Below are 20,069 nucleotides of genomic sequence, written 5' to 3'. Positions count from 1 at the left end.
GTTTTCATGAAGGTTTTTCAAGGATGCATTTAATAGTTTCCCATGAGCGTTTCATGAGGGCTGCATGAAAAGATTAAACCGTTTTCACATACATGCCATGATGCTTACAGTACATTGAAGAAAATGCTGGCATGTTTAATTAATACGTTTTGCTTAGAATAAGTCTCTGTTCTTGCTTATTTTGTATATAGTTTATATATTTATATCCATGCTGGATCTTATTTGTAAGGCAAAGGTCTCTAGAACTGATTGTTTCCGAGATAATTTAATTTATTTTTATGCTTGACTGGAAAGTATCTGGCAGGACAGAATGACATTTGTCTCCTACTTCTTGTGATGAAGTGTGTGTTCGCATATGTGACCAGGAGAAGATAAGAAAAGTTTTCCTTAGATGCCCTTTGGTATCCCAGGCAGACCACATAATGGCATACAGAGAAAAGAACTGACCACTGGAAACAGGCCAAGAGATAAAAATGCAAAAAGCTGCTGGCTATGAACTGTTAGGTTTTACTGCACAGAAGACATAAGGGATATCACTGCCTGACTGCTTTCTAGTCAGAAACCACAATCACAAATCTCCTTCTTGTGTGAAATCAGCTCTGTAAAGCACAGAGGGCTGTCCTGGACTCACACTCTCCTTTGTGATCCTAAATGATGGGCTCTTTGGGTCCTATTAAGTTTCTCCTAGGGTCAGTGATATCTCAGTAAAGGAAACTCCAATGTCTGTCTGTCTGTGGTGCATTATATAACATTTGTGCTGGCCATGAATTGATAAGCTCCAGTGGCGTCCAGGCCACAACCCTGCCTGAGGGGAGGAATATCTGGCCAGACCAGAGATAATAGAACCACCCTTGTTTGTAATGGTGAAATGTGTCTGCATTACATTACATGCCCAATGCTTTTTGAGTCTTTAAAATGCCGCACCAACTTCATCCACAATCTTTTAAAATATTTTGCACTTTTACTGCCATGTAAACATCAGTTTTTCCTTTGGGAAATGCAAATTTATTTAAATTATTGTTTATGGTCATGTTTTTATCATTTTTGTCTTACATTTCTGTTCATTTATTTACTTGTTTTTTGTTTAATTCTTTTGTTGTTTTGAAGGGTGGGGGGCGTTCATCGCTCAAATACAACAGCAGCAGATTTCAAACCTACCAGCAGGTGAGACAAAGCTTTGCAGACTATGTTTCTGTATTCCTCCCTTCTCTGTACCCTTTCAGTTGCGTCTTCTTAGAGCTGCTATAGATGTTCGTGTTGAAAGTGTTCAAAGAGCTGCTCTACTCTTTTAATCCCAGTGGGCATAGTTACTGTTGGCCAGTGGCTTTTCTTAATGTGGGCTATGAGTGTCATTGCTGCCATGAGGAAATGAACTCTAGCACAGCGGGGCCGCACCATTTCTGCTGCTGATTATTATTTTTACCGGCCTGTTCTGTTCCTTATTAGGCCCAGCTGTCTCTGTTGACACGACTTTAGAAAAGAGATGCACACACGCGCACAAGTACACATAAACTGGCAAAAGTTCTGCGAAGCAAAGTACAATCAGTGCAGTAATTTACCCTGTTCTGGTCTAATCTAGTTTGTGCTGGACTGGTCCAGTGTAGTCATTCCTAGTCTGGTTTGCTCGTGTTTTGTCTTGTCTGGCATTCTCCAGTGTGATGTCTGTCATCGTATTCTCTAACTGCTGTTTTCTTGAAGACTACAGGCCGGTTCACACAGAATGCATTTTTGTGTTCCACTTCACTGCTTTTTGTTTTTCTATGTAAACAGCTGCTAAACCGACATCTTTGACAATTGCGGTATGTCTCACTGCTTTTTCAGTGTCTCATGCGTAAGCTTCTTATTTTGAAGACACTGTGTGAGGTTAACAGAAGTTCAACTTTCAAAACCACATCTTAAGACCTTACCTTTCTTTCTTGTGTGAACAACCCCTCTTAAAAGGAACCTAGTGAATGTTAAGACTTGTATGGCTTAATATAACGTAAATGATATCTCTTACTGAAATATGTAGTATAAAACCCACAAAAGATTTATATTTAAAAAATCCACATTGTTTTATACATATTTTGGACTATGGGGGGCACCATTATTTTGATGACGTGAAATGGTTGCAGGCGCTTGGAATACACTAGGGGTGCCCCCAATCTGTAAAGAATCTGTTAGAACCAGTAAAGAATCTACGTTTATTACAATAAACGCTCACAATAACAATAAAATGTTGCACTTTTATAAAATAATTAAAGCGAACAGAATGCGCTTTCTGCCGTCTCAGTCTCTGTGAACTTGAACGCGAAACTTCAAAACCCTGTGTATACTTGCCTTACAGACATGAAAATTATATCTATAGAGAGTGAAACGTCTACCAATTCAAATAGAAAACAAATATTCTTAGATTATGTAATCCTTGCACTGTGGCAAGGTTTTTTTTGCGTGTGCTTGAGCACTTATTAGGCTATGTAGGCAATTAAAGGCTCATTATTATGATTTATATGGTTTATTAATATAAGTGTGACTAATAGTCGACTAATGCTTAAAATGAACGACCAAAATCTTTAGTCATGGGCAGCCCTAACTGATACAATGGCCACAACTACTGAAAGAGCTTACAGGTGGAGATGGATATCAGTGTAGGCTTAAACCAAATTCCGAACCGTCGATTTTTCACCAGAAGGAGTCTAAACGCCCCTAGATATTAAGTGAAATCTGTGATGAGAAACTCCTTTAGTGGCCACGGCATCGTGACAAGTGTTGGGATGTTTACATCCTGCGAGGATGGCATCTAGCATTTCTTGTCTCTGCCATCTGTAAGCTCTTTCAGTAGCAGTTATCTACTAAAATCCTCAAAGGCATCAGGGCTAAAGTGGAGAGAACATTTTGTTCTCAAAGAAGTTTTATTCATCCACAGGCATCTTCCCATTCCTTTCTCTATCTCTAGTAAAGCAGTGAAGACTTTGCTTCTGTTGTTGCCCTTCAACTGAAAATTACAACCAAGAGCTGCACAATGTGGCATCATATCAGTATTTTGAGTTGTGCTGCAGTAAAAATAGCAACAGGTAGCGCCAGTAGCACACCAAGTGCAACCATTTGACATCATTAAAAATAATGGTGCCCCTCATAGTCCAAAATATGTATAAAATAATGTTGATTTTTTTTGTTTGGAAAGTATTTAAGTGGAGTTTTCGACGTAATTCATGTTATATGTAGCCAATATACAAGTTTTAATACCTAGGGTTCGCTTTAAAGGGATAGTTCACTCAAAAATAAAAATCCTGTGATCATCTACCCATCCTCATTGTCGTTCCAACCCGATATTTTGAGCAGTGTCTTGGATCATACAATTACAGTAAGTGGTGTTTGACATTGTTTTGAACCCATTTGAAAAAAGTCATAGATGTTTGGAATGACATTAGAGTAAGTGATAAAAGAATTCTCTTCTTTTATTTGGTGAACTATCCCTTTAAGGAATGGCTTCAAGCATAAAGACAGCTTGTTAAAACTGTGACATCCTGAAAACCTCATCAGTTTGTTCTTATACTGCACTATCTCTTCCAATGCCCATATTCTACAGCTCATCAATACCTCAGATCAGCTTAGCACGCTTGAAAGTTTGATTAAACCAGCAGCTTCTGCTCTATCTCTATATCTCTGTCTACCAGAGAAATTGATTAGGTTTCTGCTCCTGTTGGTTTAATTTTGAATAGAAGCGATAATTAATTGATGCATGTTTTATGTTGTTTTTCCTGTCATACATAAATGAGGGATTTGTATTTTCCCCTGTAATGGAATTATAGCCGGGCCCATGAGTAACTCTCATTCTGAGGCAGATTTACATCTGAACACTGATACTCCAAGCAAATAACAGCAGGAGGAAGCAAGAGCATGAGTGAGAGATTAGCCCCTTGTTTCCTGTGTAGTCTGAGCGAACCGCGGTGTCTGCAAATGGTAAATTGGAAGGAGTATAATAAAGGTTATATTGATGAGGAGAAGCAAACAAGGAAAGATACGCAAGAGCAGCGAGGGCAGTTTAATGGCGCATCACAGCCTTCATTACAAGCTGAGATCCTGTCCATGCCAAAGTCTGATTGGTCCCTGGTGAGCTGAACTTTGACCCTTAAAACCTTCTTACATTGAAGTATATTGGAGATTCCTCTAATGGTATTGTATTCACAGCACGGACCATCAAGCGCCCTCATTAAGACCTGCTTTTGTTTAACGAAAGACTTCTGCTCATAAATCTCACTAGTGATTAGAGGAGAACATTCCAGTCCACAATCAATAATAAAACTAGCTTGCAAATGCGATTTGTCATGAACTGGTAAGAGCTGCTGGTCTGAGTGAGTAAACGCCAGGCTGATTCAGATTGCCATTTCTCTCTGGAACTAATAAGTGTTTTCTGGATTCATATCGAATAATTGGCCCTATGTCACATTTCTACCCTTTCTGTAAATGTGGTAAATTACTAGCAATTACAGCTAGCAAAAACTCAGTAACCCCATTATAGCTGCCGTGAGCTATTTTGCGGTGTCGAGCATGTGTGTGAGTATGTTAGGGTGTCTTTTTGAGAGCGTGTGAGTGTGTTGTAAAAGCAGGTTGAGGAACGTCAGTAATTACAGCTGCCGTCTGGGTTACATACCAAGGAATGGTTCAGACATGTTGAAACACTGGATGATCACTTAGGCTGGGGGAATAAACCGTTGCCAGCTTGTCCTCCAGGACATGATGGTTAGACAGACGCATTTGCCCTGATTCCAGTCAAATGCGTCAAGCTGTCATAATACGTAGAGATTTGAGATCATCGAGTCCCAACTCAGCTGGACACCTTTTTCTGTCTAAAGAGGTTCAATCTGAGCAAAATGGATATGGCTGAAAATAAATGTGGATGCTGATCAGCAAGACTGATGTAAAACTGTTTGAAGTGGTTAAGTTGTGTTTTTCTCAACTGTAGTGCTGCTGTGAACTTTCAGTCACACAGGAAAAGATTGCCTGCTTTGAACGTTCCCCACGGCTGACCTGAGATCAGTGTATTTGAACGTCATTTGTCATGATCAGTGTTGGGAAGGTTACTTTGGAAATGTAATAGGTTACAGATTACAAGTTACTTGTTTTAAAATGTAAAAAGTAGTGTAACTTTTCAATTACTTTATAAAAGTAATGTAACTTTTTGATTACTTTTCTAAATTTAGAATATTTTCAACTGTTATTCATTTTGAAACATTTAAACCAGGCAGAGTTAATCTTACAGTAGCACTCAACATTGATTATTGTCAGACTTTCAAAATCCTTCATCACTTGAATTAAGTAAGGGATAATATACATCTTTATTCTGTGGTAACAACTGACTACATTATCAATAACATTATCCCACACAACTGCTTCATAGATTATTTAGATGTTTAGGTCAAAATTATTAGACACGAAACACTGATCTGAGTTGAAATATTTGAACGCAAAGCTTCCATGAAGGAATCAGTTGCTAGCAAACAACAAGTTCAAATTAGACATTTTAGGTATACAGTGCAGTCTTACCAGTTTTCTTACTCAACATTTCACCACATAAATAATTAAGGAAGTAGTACTAGTTTTGTTAGTTATTTTATAATCCATTACAGTGTACAAAAAAATGGCAGCAGCTGCGTTTGTATGAAACAATAGAGTGAGTCCACGATACCAGGATGACAGAATTAAGAAATTGTCCACATAATATTGAATTAAGCTTTAATAATTTAGTTAACCAAACACAAAGCTTTCGCCAAGAAAAATTATCAAGCATATAGCACTGACTTAAGTTGCCCTGAATATCGTGACTGACCAATCAGAATTAAGCATTCCACAGTACCATGTAATAATTTAATTTAAAGCACAGCCACCACAAATTCAGACTTTTTTTTTTATTTATTTATTTTTTTACTTTTTTTGGGGGGTCATTTTATGCCTTTTATTGTGAGAGGACAGTAGAGAGATGAAAAAATAAAGTTTATTTATAAACCCAAAAAGGAAATAATACAGTTATTGTATAAGCATGTGTCCTATTCTGTGTTCTAAACTCCTGAAACATTGACTGCTCTAAAATGAGACACCAATGCAATTTATGAAAGAAGTCAATTAAATCTGTAAGTGGGGGTGAGTGTGTGAAAAAATTCAGATGCAATCCCCTTTGTAATCGCTGGCATTTTTCAGAAGTAACTGTAATTTAATTACAAATGTTTTCTCAGTAACTGTAACTAATTACAATTACATTTATTTTGTAATTAAATGACGTAAATCCAGTTACATGTAACTAGTTACTCCCCAACACTGGTCATGATAGAGCTATATGAAAAGATAAATGATGATTGATAGAGATGGTTTTTGATAGCCGAGAGTCGCGTTTTGTGTTTTCAGGGATCTGAAATACACTTACCGGAGCAAATTTCACTGCCTGGAGGCTGAACCTCAGCTGTAAGGCTAGAGGGGGCATGCAAACATTACAGCAAAGGTGTGTGTGTGTGTGTGTGTGTGTTGGGAAGACATGTCAGAGCCCAGATTTATGAGCCTGTGAACTGCTTTTAAATTAGGGGACACACTCAGATTCCTTAGCAAGGCTAACAGTCTTTCTCCTTCTCTGTCTCTCTGACACACACACACACACACACACACACACACACACACACACACACACACACACACACACACACACACACACACACACACATATGTTGGGTTTACATGTTTTATGGGGACATTCCATAGGCGTAATGGTTTTTATACTGTACAAACTGTATTTTCTATGGCCCTACACCTACCCTACACCTAAACCTAGCCCTCACAGGAGATTGTGCACACTTTTACTTCATCAAAAAAACTCATTGTGCATGATTTATAAGCCTGTTTCCTCATGGGGACCTGCGAAATGTCCCCACAAGGTCAAAATCTACTGGTATTCCTATCCTTGTGGGGACATTTGGTCCCCACAACGTGATGAATACCAGGTACACACACACACACACACACACACACACACACACACACACACACACACACACACACACACACACACAATCACTCATAAGGCATATCACAATGGAAACAGTGTGTAGAGGCTTTGACTTAAGTGTTCATGAACTCCTTTACCTTTCCCTCCCTCCTTTTCTGTCTCACTCAATTTGAGGCAGTTTGTTCGAAGTGAAACAGTATATTGTTTTTCAATTGATCGTGATCTGACCTCTCTTGCCCTCTGACCCCTGCATTGTACTTCATTATGGTATACCAAAGATCTGCATTATAGTCAACTCTTATTAAAAACTTATGTGAATAACAGGTTTATTGTTTTTCAATTGACCATGGCCTGATCTCTCTTGACCTCTGACCCCCGCATTGCACTTCATTATGATATACCAAAGATCTTCAGCTGTTATGTGAAAAGCTGTAGGAAGCTGTTACATATTTCCTTGCGGTGTGTTTCTGGTGAAGAAACCATCTCAGAATCACACTGCTTCTAGCAAAGTTCAGGATCCAAAGCCCTGTGGTGCCACACGTCTCTTTTTCTTAAAGTCTCCCAGCCTTCTTAGTGTGGGGTGGGAAGCTCTTTGATCAAATATTCTTTTAGGTGAGAGCACACAGGAGATGCTCCAGTCAGGGGAAGAGACAGAGAGGAGGTGTAGTGTCAACGATGGCATCATCATTAGGTCTGTTCGACTTTGGTTGCACCTGCCCTTACCGATCAGAGAGATTCTTGGGGGAGGAGCCATCATAACGGACACTTTAAACTTCTCGTAGTGATGTTCGCACAGTGTTTGTGTACTTTGTCGCAGATGGAGTGGATTAGATGTAGTACCTCTTAGATAAACAGACTTTTGAATTTTATGTGTAGTAACCAGAAACACTGTTCATTGAATACAGTTGAGGTCGAAAGTTTACATGCACATGCAGAATCTGCAAAATGTTAAAATGTTAATGTTAAAAAGTTTACATACACTTAATTCTTAATACTGTGTTGTTACCTAAATGATCCACAGCTGTTTTTTATGTTTAGTGATAGTTGTTCATGAGTACCTTGTTTGTTCTGAAGTTAAACTGCCTGCTGTTCTTCAAAAAAAAAAAATCCTTCAGGTCCCACAAATTCTTTCATTTTTCAGCATTTTTGTGTATTTGAACCCTTTCCAACAATGACTGTATGATTTTGAGATCCATCTTTTCACACTGAGGACAACTGAGGGACTGCAACTATTACAGAAGGTTCAAATGCTCACTGATGCTTCAGAAGGAAACACAATGCATTAAAAGCCGGGGTGAAAACTTTTAAACAGAATGAAGATGTGTACATTTTTCTTATTTTGCCTGAATATCATATTTTTTTACATTTAGTACTGCCCTTCAGGGGCTATAGAAGATACTCACATGTTTCCCAGATGACAAAATAAGTGAAAGTTACCCTAATCTAATAATAATACCTTAAAAAAAGTTTTTACCCTTTGGCTCTTGTGTTTCCATCTAAAGCATCAGTGAGCATTTGAACCTTCTGAAGTAATTGCATATGAGTCCCTCAGTTGTCCTCAGTGTAAAAATATGGATCTCAAAATCATACAGTCATTGTTGGAAAGGGATCAAATGCACAAAAAAAAAAATGCTGAAAAACCAAAGAATTTGTGGGACCTGAAGGAACAGTGGGAAGTTTAACTATTCAGGACAAACAAGGGACTCATAAACAACTAAACAAACAAAAAAACAGCTGTGAATCATTCAGGTAACAACACATTAATAATCAAGTGTATGTAAACTTTTGAACAGGGTTATTTTTTTATAAAAACTATTATTTTCTCTTATGGACTATATGTAAATGTCTTTTATGTGAAATATCTTATTCAGGTCAGTACTAAAAAAATATCATGCATTTTGTATGATCCCTTTTATCTTGGTAAAATAATTAACATTTTGCAGATTCTGCAAAGTGTATGTAAACTTTTGACTTCAACTGCATGTTAGGTGCTTCCTAATACAGAAAAGAATGTTTAAGACAAGCTGTATAATTTAAAGACTATTATCTGTTTTATTTTGATTAACAACATTTGTAACAGAAAGATTACATTAAAAACATTAAGATTGCATTAAAAGAGTTTTTACTGTTAAAAAACACTGATTTGTGAGCATTTGTGACACTAAGGGGGTCAGAATAAATATAAAATGCACACCATCGGTGATTCTGATCAATCGTGAAATGGCTGTTATCATCAGAGCTTGTGCAGCCGCTCTGGAAAATTATACTGGCTGATCCAGCCAACTGCTGTCAAATCGCTCTTTGATGGCATCAGCACCACACCAAGTCGAAACAAAATTTCTAACCAACATGCCCTGCTCGAGACTCGTTCTGCACAGCGCAATATGAAGTCAAACAGTCTTCATGTCACACTGATAGCATTGCAGTGACATTCATTGAGTTTGGGTTCTCTCCTCAATTCATCTCTTGCAAATATTATGAAGCTCACTTGAAGTCATTATTCTTTTGCTCAATAAATCTGACAGGAGGATAAGAGTGCATGTGCATTGTAGCCATTCTTTAGGATTTAGAATGCATTTAAACAACTTCATCAGGAAAAACATCTGGAGATGATTCAAGTTGAGATTAATGGCTTTAGAGTGTGTGCATCAAGAACTTTAATTTCTGATACCTGCTGTGAAGAAGTCCTCTAAAATATTTGTCAGTTGATTTGAAGTGTATCATTTACTCAGAAGTTTCTTTTTTCTCCCACAGGTTTGAGAAGAGCAACCTGAACAATGCAAACTCTGGTAAGAAGTTTAAGTATTTCTCCAGTGAATTAACATCAAGTGAAGTTGCTTGGATAAAAAAAAGGTCTAATTCTAAATGCATAAAAGTAATTGGCAACACAATGAGGGCTGAATTTTAGTCTTTTCTTGTGAGAACAAGTTAAAGCTCTACAGCGTCTCAGGTCTCTGCAAGAAGCAAATTGGGACGCTTCATGTAGTAGAGGAACAGTTCTTGCTCAGTGAATCATTTCTGACTTTCATTACGTGTAAGTTGAGTGTAAACGCTCCTTGGTCTTGGTTCTTGTTCCTTTTTAATGAGCTGCTGCCTGTCAGGAGAGGGCATGTGCCAAGGCTGTGGTGTTTTCCGCTCTCTTAGCATTGGTAAGGGAGGAAAAGAGCGAGAGGAGGAAAAGGACTGTCTCACAGTCTGTGAGGTGCAGCGAGGCAGAGCAGGTTATCATCACTCACATTGATCCACATTAGAATTCAGCGCTAGCTCCAAAGCTTCCTGGCTTGAGCAAAATAGGAACGCATTTCCAAAACCTGATTTGGCCCTGTGCACGCTTTCTCTAGACAGGAAATAAGACTCCGTAAAGCGACCGAGTTTTGAGAACTAGATTGGAGCGGGCATATCTTTAGACACAGGCGTAGATTTAGCTTTACAGCGCGTGTTAGCCGACATCCCAGCTGGGTGTTTTCATATTTTACCTCTCGAGGTTTGTGAAGCAACACACAAGATTGCTGGATTAGGAAGGCAAATCTACAAAGGGCATTGCAAAGCTTTGAACACAGATTTAGCATATTGAGACTGAACCCTTAGAGCCAGCATCAGCTAATGTGATTAACACCCGTAATTAAAATCGTATTTTTACTCCCTTTTTAACTGTATGCTCCCAAAGCATTAAATAAACAGAACATCTTCTTGTATAACTCTGAATAACTTAAAATTGAACAAATATGCATAAGCGATTTGTGCATACAGGCACTTTCCCAATAATAATACCAATAATAATTTGGGAGTGATCAATTGTCATGAGGAAACTACAGCACCAGTATTTGCACATCTGGTATCACAGCTTTACAGATCTTTTACAAATAACACATTTGTTTTATACTGATATCATACAGTTACATACATATGGTCTCATTTCGTCTTTTGAAATTGATTTTCATCTTCCAAACAGTGTTTTTCCTTCCCGTGAATCACTACAGTAAGCCTATAAAAATAATTGATATTTCAGATCTGTTGAGTCAGATTTAGTGAGATTACTCCTGTATGCAGTGGAAAGTGTCATAGTAGGTTGAAAATAAAACTGCAACATTTGCTTGAGTTTTCAAAAATATGCTTAGTTTGCATTAAAGCACATTTATTAGGTTCATAATAGAATGTCTCTAAACCAGTTACTACTTTGGTCTGTTTGCTTATAACTAACTCACTAGACAAGTTTGTAATTGTTTCCATGTCTACTTTATCTGATATGAATAGCAATTGTTATGTCTAATGCCAAACTTTTGTAACATTTAAAAAAATGGTTGTTTTAAATGAGTCAAAACAACTGTGCCATGAAAGCAATTTACATTTTGCTGATTTTTTTCTCAGCTTTCTTTCTTTCTTTCTTTCTTTCTTTCTTTCTTTCTTTCTTTCTTTCTTTCTTTCTTTCTTTCTTTCTTCATTGGAGTTTTGATGTTGTTAGTGACATTCCAACAAAACAGTGGAAGCACAACAATCACAAGTGATAAATTGTGCCTCAATCTAGAGTGTCAAAAGTTACACAGTGTAGCTTTAATTGCAAAGTAAAATGTTTAAAATAAGACCACGATCAATTAAAATGGCTTTATCCATTAACCAAAAACAGCTAAATTATACTTCAGTCTCAATTAACAATTTTTTTTATGTTGATGACATACTGTTTTAGTCACATTTCATCTTGGTAAACTCTGCTTAAATTACACTTGAGGGTAGGGCTGGACAATATATCGAACGATATTGTGAGACGCGTTTAGTCAATGAAGCCGGTACTTTGATTAGTAGTAAATCTCCATCACATCACACTCCATCCATTCGATATTAAGCTCGATATGGCGTAGCTTGTCAGAGATATACGTCTCTGTGTATTAATTGCCGCTCTAGCGGAACCTGAGCGGAACGCACGTGATGGAGATTTACTACTAATCAAAGTACCGGCTTCATTGACTAAACGCGCCTCACGATATTGTTCGATATATTGTCCAGCCCTACTTGAGGGATCATATCAAAATATCAATTAAGCTATGAAAACAGCAAAAAAGAGAGAGAAATAATATGTTTCACTATTCATTAACTCTGTTTTTGATGCTGATCACACATGTTTTCACACATCTAGTCACATTTAATCTTGGTAAACAGTCTTTGCTTTGTAATTATGTAAGTGAAAATGTTCAAAATAAGTTCAAGATTGCTTGACAAACCTTAAAAAAAGAAAAAAAACATCCTTGAATCTTCATTAACAGAGTACTTGTTTATTTTACAGTGTCAGCAGACAATCTAATTGAATGTGTGAAGAAGAAGGACCATCAGAAGGTAAGAGCATCATTTGAATACATTAAAGGAGAAGTTCACTTCCAGAACAAAAATGTACAGATAATATACCCTTGTCATCCAAGATGGTTATCTCTTTCTTTCTTCAGTCATAAAGAAAAAGTTTTTTTGAGGAAAACATTTTAGGATTTTTCTCCATACAGTGGACTTCTATGGTGCCCTGAGTTTGAACTTCCAAAATGCAGTTTAAATGCGACAATCCCAAATGCGGTTTTAATGATCCCAGCCGAGGGATTTTTATTTATTTTATTTTTTTTTTACAGTTTATATACTTTTTAACCTCAAACACATGTCTTCTCTTGCTCTGCCTGAACTTTTTCCGGTTCAAGACTGTTGAAAAACATCTTATTTTCTCCCTCAACTTCAAAATCGTCCTACATCTGTATTTTACCGTTTTTTTGTTAAGGGTGTTTAATCTTATTTGCATGTTCACTTTGCAAACACTGGGTCAGTACTTCTGTAGGGATGTAGAATGATTTTGAAATGATTTTTGAAGTTGAGGGAGAAAATAAGATGGGACCTACCCTACCTGTTTTGAACCAGAGATACACAGACTACTCATGCACGTCGCAAAGAGAGACAAGATGAGAATTTGAGGTTAAAAAGTATATAAATTGTATATTTTAAAAAATAATAACCGATTGTTTTGATAAGACCCTTTTTTACTAGGCTGGGATCGTTTGAAGCTGCATTTAAATGGAACTTTTTGGAAAATAAATTTTTTCCTCAAAAAACATAATTTCTTTACGACTGAAGAAAGAAAGACATGAACATCTTGGATGACAAGGGGCGATGTAGGATGATTTTGAAGTTGAGGGAGAAAATGAGATGGGAGTTTTTCAACTGTCTTGAACCGGAAAAGTTCACTGGAGTTCAGGCAGAGCAAGGCAAGACGTGTTTGAGGTTAAAAAGTATATAAATTGTAATAAAAAATAAATAAATAACCATTCGTTTTGCTAGAAAAGACCCTTCTTTCTCATAATAATTTCTCATGATAATTTGGGATCGTTTGAAGCCGCATTTAAACAGCATTTTGGAAGTTCAAACTTTGGGGCACCATAGAATCCACTATATAGAGAAAAATCCTAAAATGTTTTCCACAAAAAAAAAAAAAAAAAAAATTCTTTATGACTAAAGAAAGAAAGACATAAACATCTTGGATGACAAGGGTACATTATCTGTACATTTTTGTTCTGGTAGTGAACTTCTTTAAACTCATAAATACAACAACTTTGCTTTTTTGCCTTCTAGGTGAATTGTTTTGACTTGCAAGAACATACACCTATTATTTGAGTACATAGCTCGGATGTTGTGTTTACAGTGATTTAATATGCAAGAGAGCGATCCGTGTGCTTTTAGTTAAATGTTCACTCGGCCTAAAGGATATTCTGTCATCTCTAACGCAGGACTGACCTCACCATTAAATGTCAAGTATCTTGCAGAGCGGAGGCGGAACCAGATAAATGATCCTGCATATTCTCTTGACCTTTCACTCGTTCTTGGTTTCTATGGTGACCAAACAGGCTTTCTCCAGAATGATACTTTCTCATACCCAGCCCAAAACCTGTTCCCACTCGTAATGCCTCAGTACAGAGAGGAGAAGACGGAACATTTGAGAGGGTGTTTGGCATGTCGCAGTGGGCAATGATGTGCAGTACGCAGCATCCTTTACATGCCCCAGTAAGCATCTCACGCCCTTACAGCTGGACCATACAACCAAAAACGGTCAGAATTGACATTTAAACTTGCATGAAATATGCAGAACTACATTAAAGGAGAACTCCGGTGTGATATTGACCTAAATTGAATCATGATACCGAGTGTGAACGTACCTTGCATATCTCATCTCGGTTTGTGTCCAGCTGTCCGAAATCTGGGGTCAGTTAGCCGATGCTCACAACAGGTTGTCAATGAGAGTCAATAGGGCATCGAAGAAGCCATGTAAATAAATCACTGTTTTACGCCATTTACGAGGCACAAAGTAGCTCCACACTTCATTGGTAGACTTCCAAGGGCCCTGACATTTAAAACGAGACATTGAGAACTCAGAAAAAGCACCGGTAGTTTATTTACAAGTAGATTTATACAGACATTTTCCACCAGGAACAGACCGGTCGCCGCCATCTTAAATTTAGTCACGATAAGTCGAGTGTCGAGCACGAAGGAAACTACAACCTGATAAGTTGATAACCTGATAAATTCCTTGGTGCTCGACACTCGACTTATCGTGACTAAGTTCAAGATGGCGGCGACCGGATTTTCTCTACCAGGTACTGTCTGTATAAATCTTCTTGTAAATAAACTACCGGTGCTTTTTCTGAGTTCTCAATGTCTCGTTTTAAATGTCAGGGCCCTTGGAAGTCTACCAATGAAGTGTGGAGCTACTTTGTGCCTCGTAAATGGCGTAAAACAGTGATTTATTTACATGGCTTCTTCGATGCCCTATGGACTCTCATTGACAACCTGTTGTGAGCATCGGCTAACTGACCCCAGATTTCGGACAGCTGGACACAAACCGAGATGAGATATGCAAGGTACGTTCACACTCGGTATCATGATTCAATACACTTTAGGTCAAAATCACACCGGAGTTCTCCTTTAAGACTCTCAGGCACTCAGGTGTGTCTGTAATTACCAGGTTGTGGAGTCCAGAGAGTGCACTGTCTGGTGTGTAGATGGTGTCTTCTCTTTCCTCCCAGGGCATTCATCTTCTCCAAATGAGACTGAAAACTGTTGAATAAAAAGAAACCTCAGATGATACTAATCTTTCTAGACTCACTGGACTGGTGATAATACCAGTATTTTATGCCCAAACTCTCTCTGGTGTATAAAAGAGTCCTGGCAAATTTCTGACAGATTTTGGCCTTGATCGCATGGTAGGGTTCTTTGAACCTATTGAGACGATCACTGGCGTGTTTGCTATCAGCCTCCAGCCAAACTTGTGCTTTTCTCCTTAAGCACATCTGAGCCCACCACTAAATTCTGTTTGAAAGCCGTGTGGAAACTAGTACTTTTTTGGCACTTTGCGATAATTAATAAGACTCAGAGATCAGGGTACCATGTGGCTTCCTCTCATGATGCTCTCTTTGGTTTTCTATTGTTTGGGATGTGTTTATCTCAGTGTTTGTTTGTGTAACTGGCAGATTTTTCTTTGCAGTTGAAGGAGCTGCATAAGAAGGGGGCAGACCTGTGTGTGCAGGACCCTGTGGGCCGTACCCTACTGCACTATGCTGTGGAAGTGGGAAGCAAGGAGATTGTGAGATACATCATTGATAATGGTAAAATGATCACATAACACATATCTGTTACAGCTCTCAAAAGCTGCTGACATAAACAAAATGGCTTTGTTTAGTAGTTTTTATGCCTGTATGTCTTGTTATTTCTGTTTAACAATCGATTTAAAAGCTGCATATGTGGAGTAGATTTTTGAGAGTCTCTCTCTCAGTTCTCATATACTGTACAGTAAGGGTTGACTGCTAGTGAAAACATTTCACATATAATTTTTTTTTTCATTAAATACAATTTCTTAACTACAAGTGATATTGTTAACACAGTATTTTAAGTGAAAAGTTAATTTGAATACCATGATCACAGTGCAGTATCATGAACATTTTAACATATTTAAGCTATTAATTTACAGGTATATATATTTTATAATTATTTGTTCTACAATACCAGTAAAAGTTGGTTCACACCTGTGTATTCATTGCTATTTTTAAAATGTGAAAAAACACACTACCAGTCAAAAGTTTTTAAACAGTAAGATTTTTTTAATGTTTTTAAAAAAGTCTCTTCTGCTCACCAGGCCTGCATCTATTTGATCCAAAGTACAGCAAAAACAGTAACATTTTAAAATATTTTTACTTTTTTAAATAACTGTTTTCTATTTGAATATATTTAACAATTTCATTTATTCCTGTGATTTAAAAGCTGCATTTTTAGTACCAATACTCCAGTCACATGATCTTTTAGAAATCAATCTAATATTCTGATTTGCTGCTCAAAAACATTTATCATCATTATTATTATGTTGAAAATAGCTGAGTTGATTTTTTTTCAGGTTTCTTTGACGAATAGAAAGTTCAGAAGAACTTATCTGATGGATCTTTAGATATTTCTATTCATTAAAGAATCCTGAAAAAATGTACTCAACTGTTTTAATTTTGATAGTAATGACAATATAAAATGTTTCTTGAACAGCAAATCAGCATATTAGAATGATTTCTGAAGGATCATGTGACACTGAAGATGCTGAAAATGATGCTGAAAATGTAGCTATTATCACAGGAATAAATTACATTTTAAAATATATTCAAATAGAAAGCAGTTATTTTAAAAAGTACATTTGCTGTATTTTGGATACAACACAGGCTTGGTGATCAAAACAGAATACTTAAAAAACAAAAAATCGTACTGTTCAAAAACTTTTGACTGGTACTGTAACATTATCAAAACTGACATAAATGGATATTATATTTTTGATTTTACATTTTGTAATTTTTGTTAGATTCTACATTTTGTTTTGGCATTGTCAAAAAAAAAACTGATTTAACCGATAACATACAGTACATAACTGATATTTGTCTACAAAACAAACTTCAAGCTTCCAGTACTTTAAATCAACAGGTCTGTATGATCATAAGAAACACATTCAGGTGTTTCCAAACTTCTGACTGGGATTGTTTGCTTTCAGTCACTGTTTTGTGTGTTATCTGTAGTGTGTGTTGGGGGTGGTGTGTGAAACAGGTCATCTCTCTCTCCCACGCATGCTTTTTACAGCTCTTCATTAGGCAACACACCATCACCTCAGGGCGCATGCTTTAGTGCGGTTGCAAGGTTTGATTTTTCCCCCCCCCCCCCTCTTTTTCCACAGCACCCACCGATATCCTGGATGTAACGGAGAGAGAAAAGTGAGTGTCATTTTAAATGCACACTGATGACATTTGTTATTTTTATCTGTTGACAGTAAAGGTTCAGGTTCTATTTTATAATACTGTAGTCAGGACTGGCTCACTCAAAAGGCCAGGCTTTCTCAGGAATTATTTTCATTTTTAACAGCCTCCAATTTGTCTTGTTTTCTGCCTCCTGCTCTCTCTGTCTATTTATGCCTCTCTCTATCTCTTGCTTCCTCTCTATTTGTCTCTTTCTTTCTTATTCAGTGGAGAGACGGTATTGCACAAAGCGGCCTCGTTGTGTCAGAGGACAATCTGTCATTACCTAGTGGAGGCGGGAGCATCTCTCATGAAGACAGACTTACAGGTGAGATAGACATGTAGAGAAATACAGTTCATGTTCATGTTCATGTTTGATGCTGGAACAAAGGGAATAGTTCACCCAAAAATGAAAATTCTGTCATTAATTGCTCACCCTTATGTCGTTTCAAACTCGTAAGACCTTTGGTCATCTTCGGAACACAAATTAAGATATTTTATCTTTCTGACCCTGCATAGACGGCAAAGGTACTACCATGTTAGGCCCAGAAAGCGAAGAGAAGAGAAGAAAGAGAGAAGAGAAGAAATGTCACATGGACTATTTTACCAATGTCCTTACTACCTTTCTGAGCCTTGAACGTGGTAGTGTTGTTGTCTATGGAGGGTCAGAGAGCCCTCGGATTTCATTAAAAATATCTTAATTTGTGTTCCGAAGATGAACAAAGATCTTACGGGTTTGGAACGACATGAGGGTAAGTAATTAATGACAGAATTTTCGTTTTTTTGGCTGAACTATCACTTTGGGTCAAATATCACCTTATGTCATTCCAAAGACTTTGTTAAAGGTTAATGTTAGAATTAATTTGATTATTTTTTTGGTATTCTTTAGATACAAAAAAGCCTAAATTAAATCTGTTTAGCACATAAAATGAGCATATCTTGACTTGGATTATACGGCTTAATTTCATTTTTGGATCTTCTAAGTTTTGGTTATTTGGACTTTCGGTCAAGGGAAAGAACACTCTCAGGTTTCAGAAAAAGTCTTAGTTCGTGTTTCAAAGATTAACCAAAGTCTTATGGGTTTGGAAGAACATGAGGGTGATTAAATGATGATAAATTTTCATTTTGGGCTAAACTATCCCTTTAATGTTCATAGTGGCCTACTTACATGCACAGAATGAAGCCTCATGACCAGGTCTGGTGTCGTGCCTGACAAAAACAGAATGAGAAATAATGGCATAGCGTTTGCTACACATCCTGCCAGAGTTTATTCCCTGTTCATACTTGATATGAGAATTTAGGAAGGAATAATTTTGGTAAGTTCTGGATACAGATTCATGCCAAGCTGGTTCTCTGTAGACGTTTGTGGCTTTTGGATCTCTCTCATTTTGGCTGTAGCCTCCAGCTGGTCTCCATCCCCGAACGTCTCTGTACTCAACTGCTCTGTTAGTCAGTGCTGACTAAGACCTCCGCATGAAACAAGGAACCATTCTTCCCCCCAGCAGCCCTCCCTCTCCCCCGCTCACCTCCACAGATCCAGCCAAGAGACTCAAGGTCTTCCAGCAGCACTTCTGATTGGTGTACCGCAAAATTACACACAGCTGTAGACACACTAGACTCTAATTACTGCCTCTCTTCTTTTCAGAAGAAACATCCATTTAAAAACTACTTATTTGAAGAGATCTGTAAGGGAATGATTTTCCACAAAGCACAGAAATCTCATTTGTGGTTAGAACTCTCAGCAGTACTTTCTGTCGTTTACTCGCTCGCCTTTTTTCCTGTAGTTTTGTACCTTTGCACCACTGGGCCTCAGTGTAACCGGCTCCTCTAAAGCTCACAGCAGTCTAACGGACCTTTCCCAGCTCCCATCTGATAAATGTGTGAGACGGCACTGATTGAGTCTCCTGGGTGCAGATGGACTCTCGTCTGTCTGACAGCCTTCAGTTCTATCTCTGTAATTATCAGTAACTCATGTGCTGTTGAGGGAGATGAAATGTGTAAAGTCACCAGTCTGACACGGTCTGAGAGCAGACCAAGATGAAGATTTTTCTCTTCAGAGGATATCCTGTGATTTTCATCTACCCTCTACAGGGAGACTGTACTCCTGTCCTTCTGACAGACATGGTCTGAACGAGACCTGATTTAGTGGTGCCATTTTCCTGGACTGTGGTCTGTTGCGATTAACAGTTCCATCAGCACTTTTCTGCTCTGCTTTTCCTCCGTTTCCATCAAATCTAAAGATCCCGCACTCTTGCTTTCATTCAATCCAGAAAACATCAAATCCAGGATAGAGTGACTCATGGTTCATTGCCCTATGATGAAGCACAATCCTCCTCTCACATCCTTTCCTCTTTTTCTCTTTTACACTCTATCCATCTGTCATTGTCTTTATATAATAAGCATCCCTATTATCCTTTCCATCATTTTTTCCCCTCTCTCTTTTGCGACTTGTATGAGGATGAATGCTGGTTTTGAAAGCACCATAAAAGTGTGATTATATTTCTGTTCGGCATGCCCTGCAGGGATCAGTCTCCTTACCACAAAGCTTTTCTTTTCCTCCTGTGTAACTCATCTCTTTTAGTTCATCATGGCTAATATTCTCCATTGTGCTAGCTATAGGACTCTTTTGACAGCTTTTCCAGAAGTGCCTTTGTTTGCATCTGAAAGGCTGAAAATGGAGGGATGGAACACCACACTGGAAGTTGCGCAGTATGAAAAGGTGCTGGTGGCCGGTCGTACTGTACACTCCCGAACAAAAGCAGCTTCATCTGTGGCACAACAATGAAAGCGCCTGGCGGGCAGTTTGAGTGCTAGGAACA

At 37.9% G+C, this 20,069-nt stretch overlaps 1 protein-coding gene across 1 annotated transcript in view; it reads left to right on the top strand.

Moving 5' to 3' along the window:
* Positions 1-20,069, top strand: part of LOC141331554 (diacylglycerol kinase zeta-like) — a 75,057-nt gene that overhangs the window by 53,958 nt on the left and 1,030 nt on the right. The window contains exons 30-36 of the mRNA XM_073836605.1: positions 1,108-1,164; positions 9,728-9,762; positions 12,252-12,301; positions 15,477-15,597; positions 17,193-17,229; positions 17,479-17,578; positions 19,832-19,990. Of these exons, the coding sequence (XP_073692706.1) occupies positions 1,108-1,164; positions 9,728-9,762; positions 12,252-12,301; positions 15,477-15,597; positions 17,193-17,229; positions 17,479-17,578; positions 19,832-19,990 (559 nt within the window). The remainder of the gene's footprint in view (positions 1-1,107; positions 1,165-9,727; positions 9,763-12,251; positions 12,302-15,476; positions 15,598-17,192; positions 17,230-17,478; positions 17,579-19,831; positions 19,991-20,069) is intronic.

The sequence above is a fragment of the Garra rufa genome, chromosome 3, assembly GCF_049309525.1.
Source record: "Garra rufa chromosome 3, GarRuf1.0, whole genome shotgun sequence".
NCBI classification, from domain to species: domain Eukaryota; kingdom Metazoa; phylum Chordata; class Actinopteri; order Cypriniformes; family Cyprinidae; genus Garra; species Garra rufa.
Note: the sequence above shows the minus strand (reverse complement) of the source record. Positions and strands in the feature narration are given on the sequence as shown.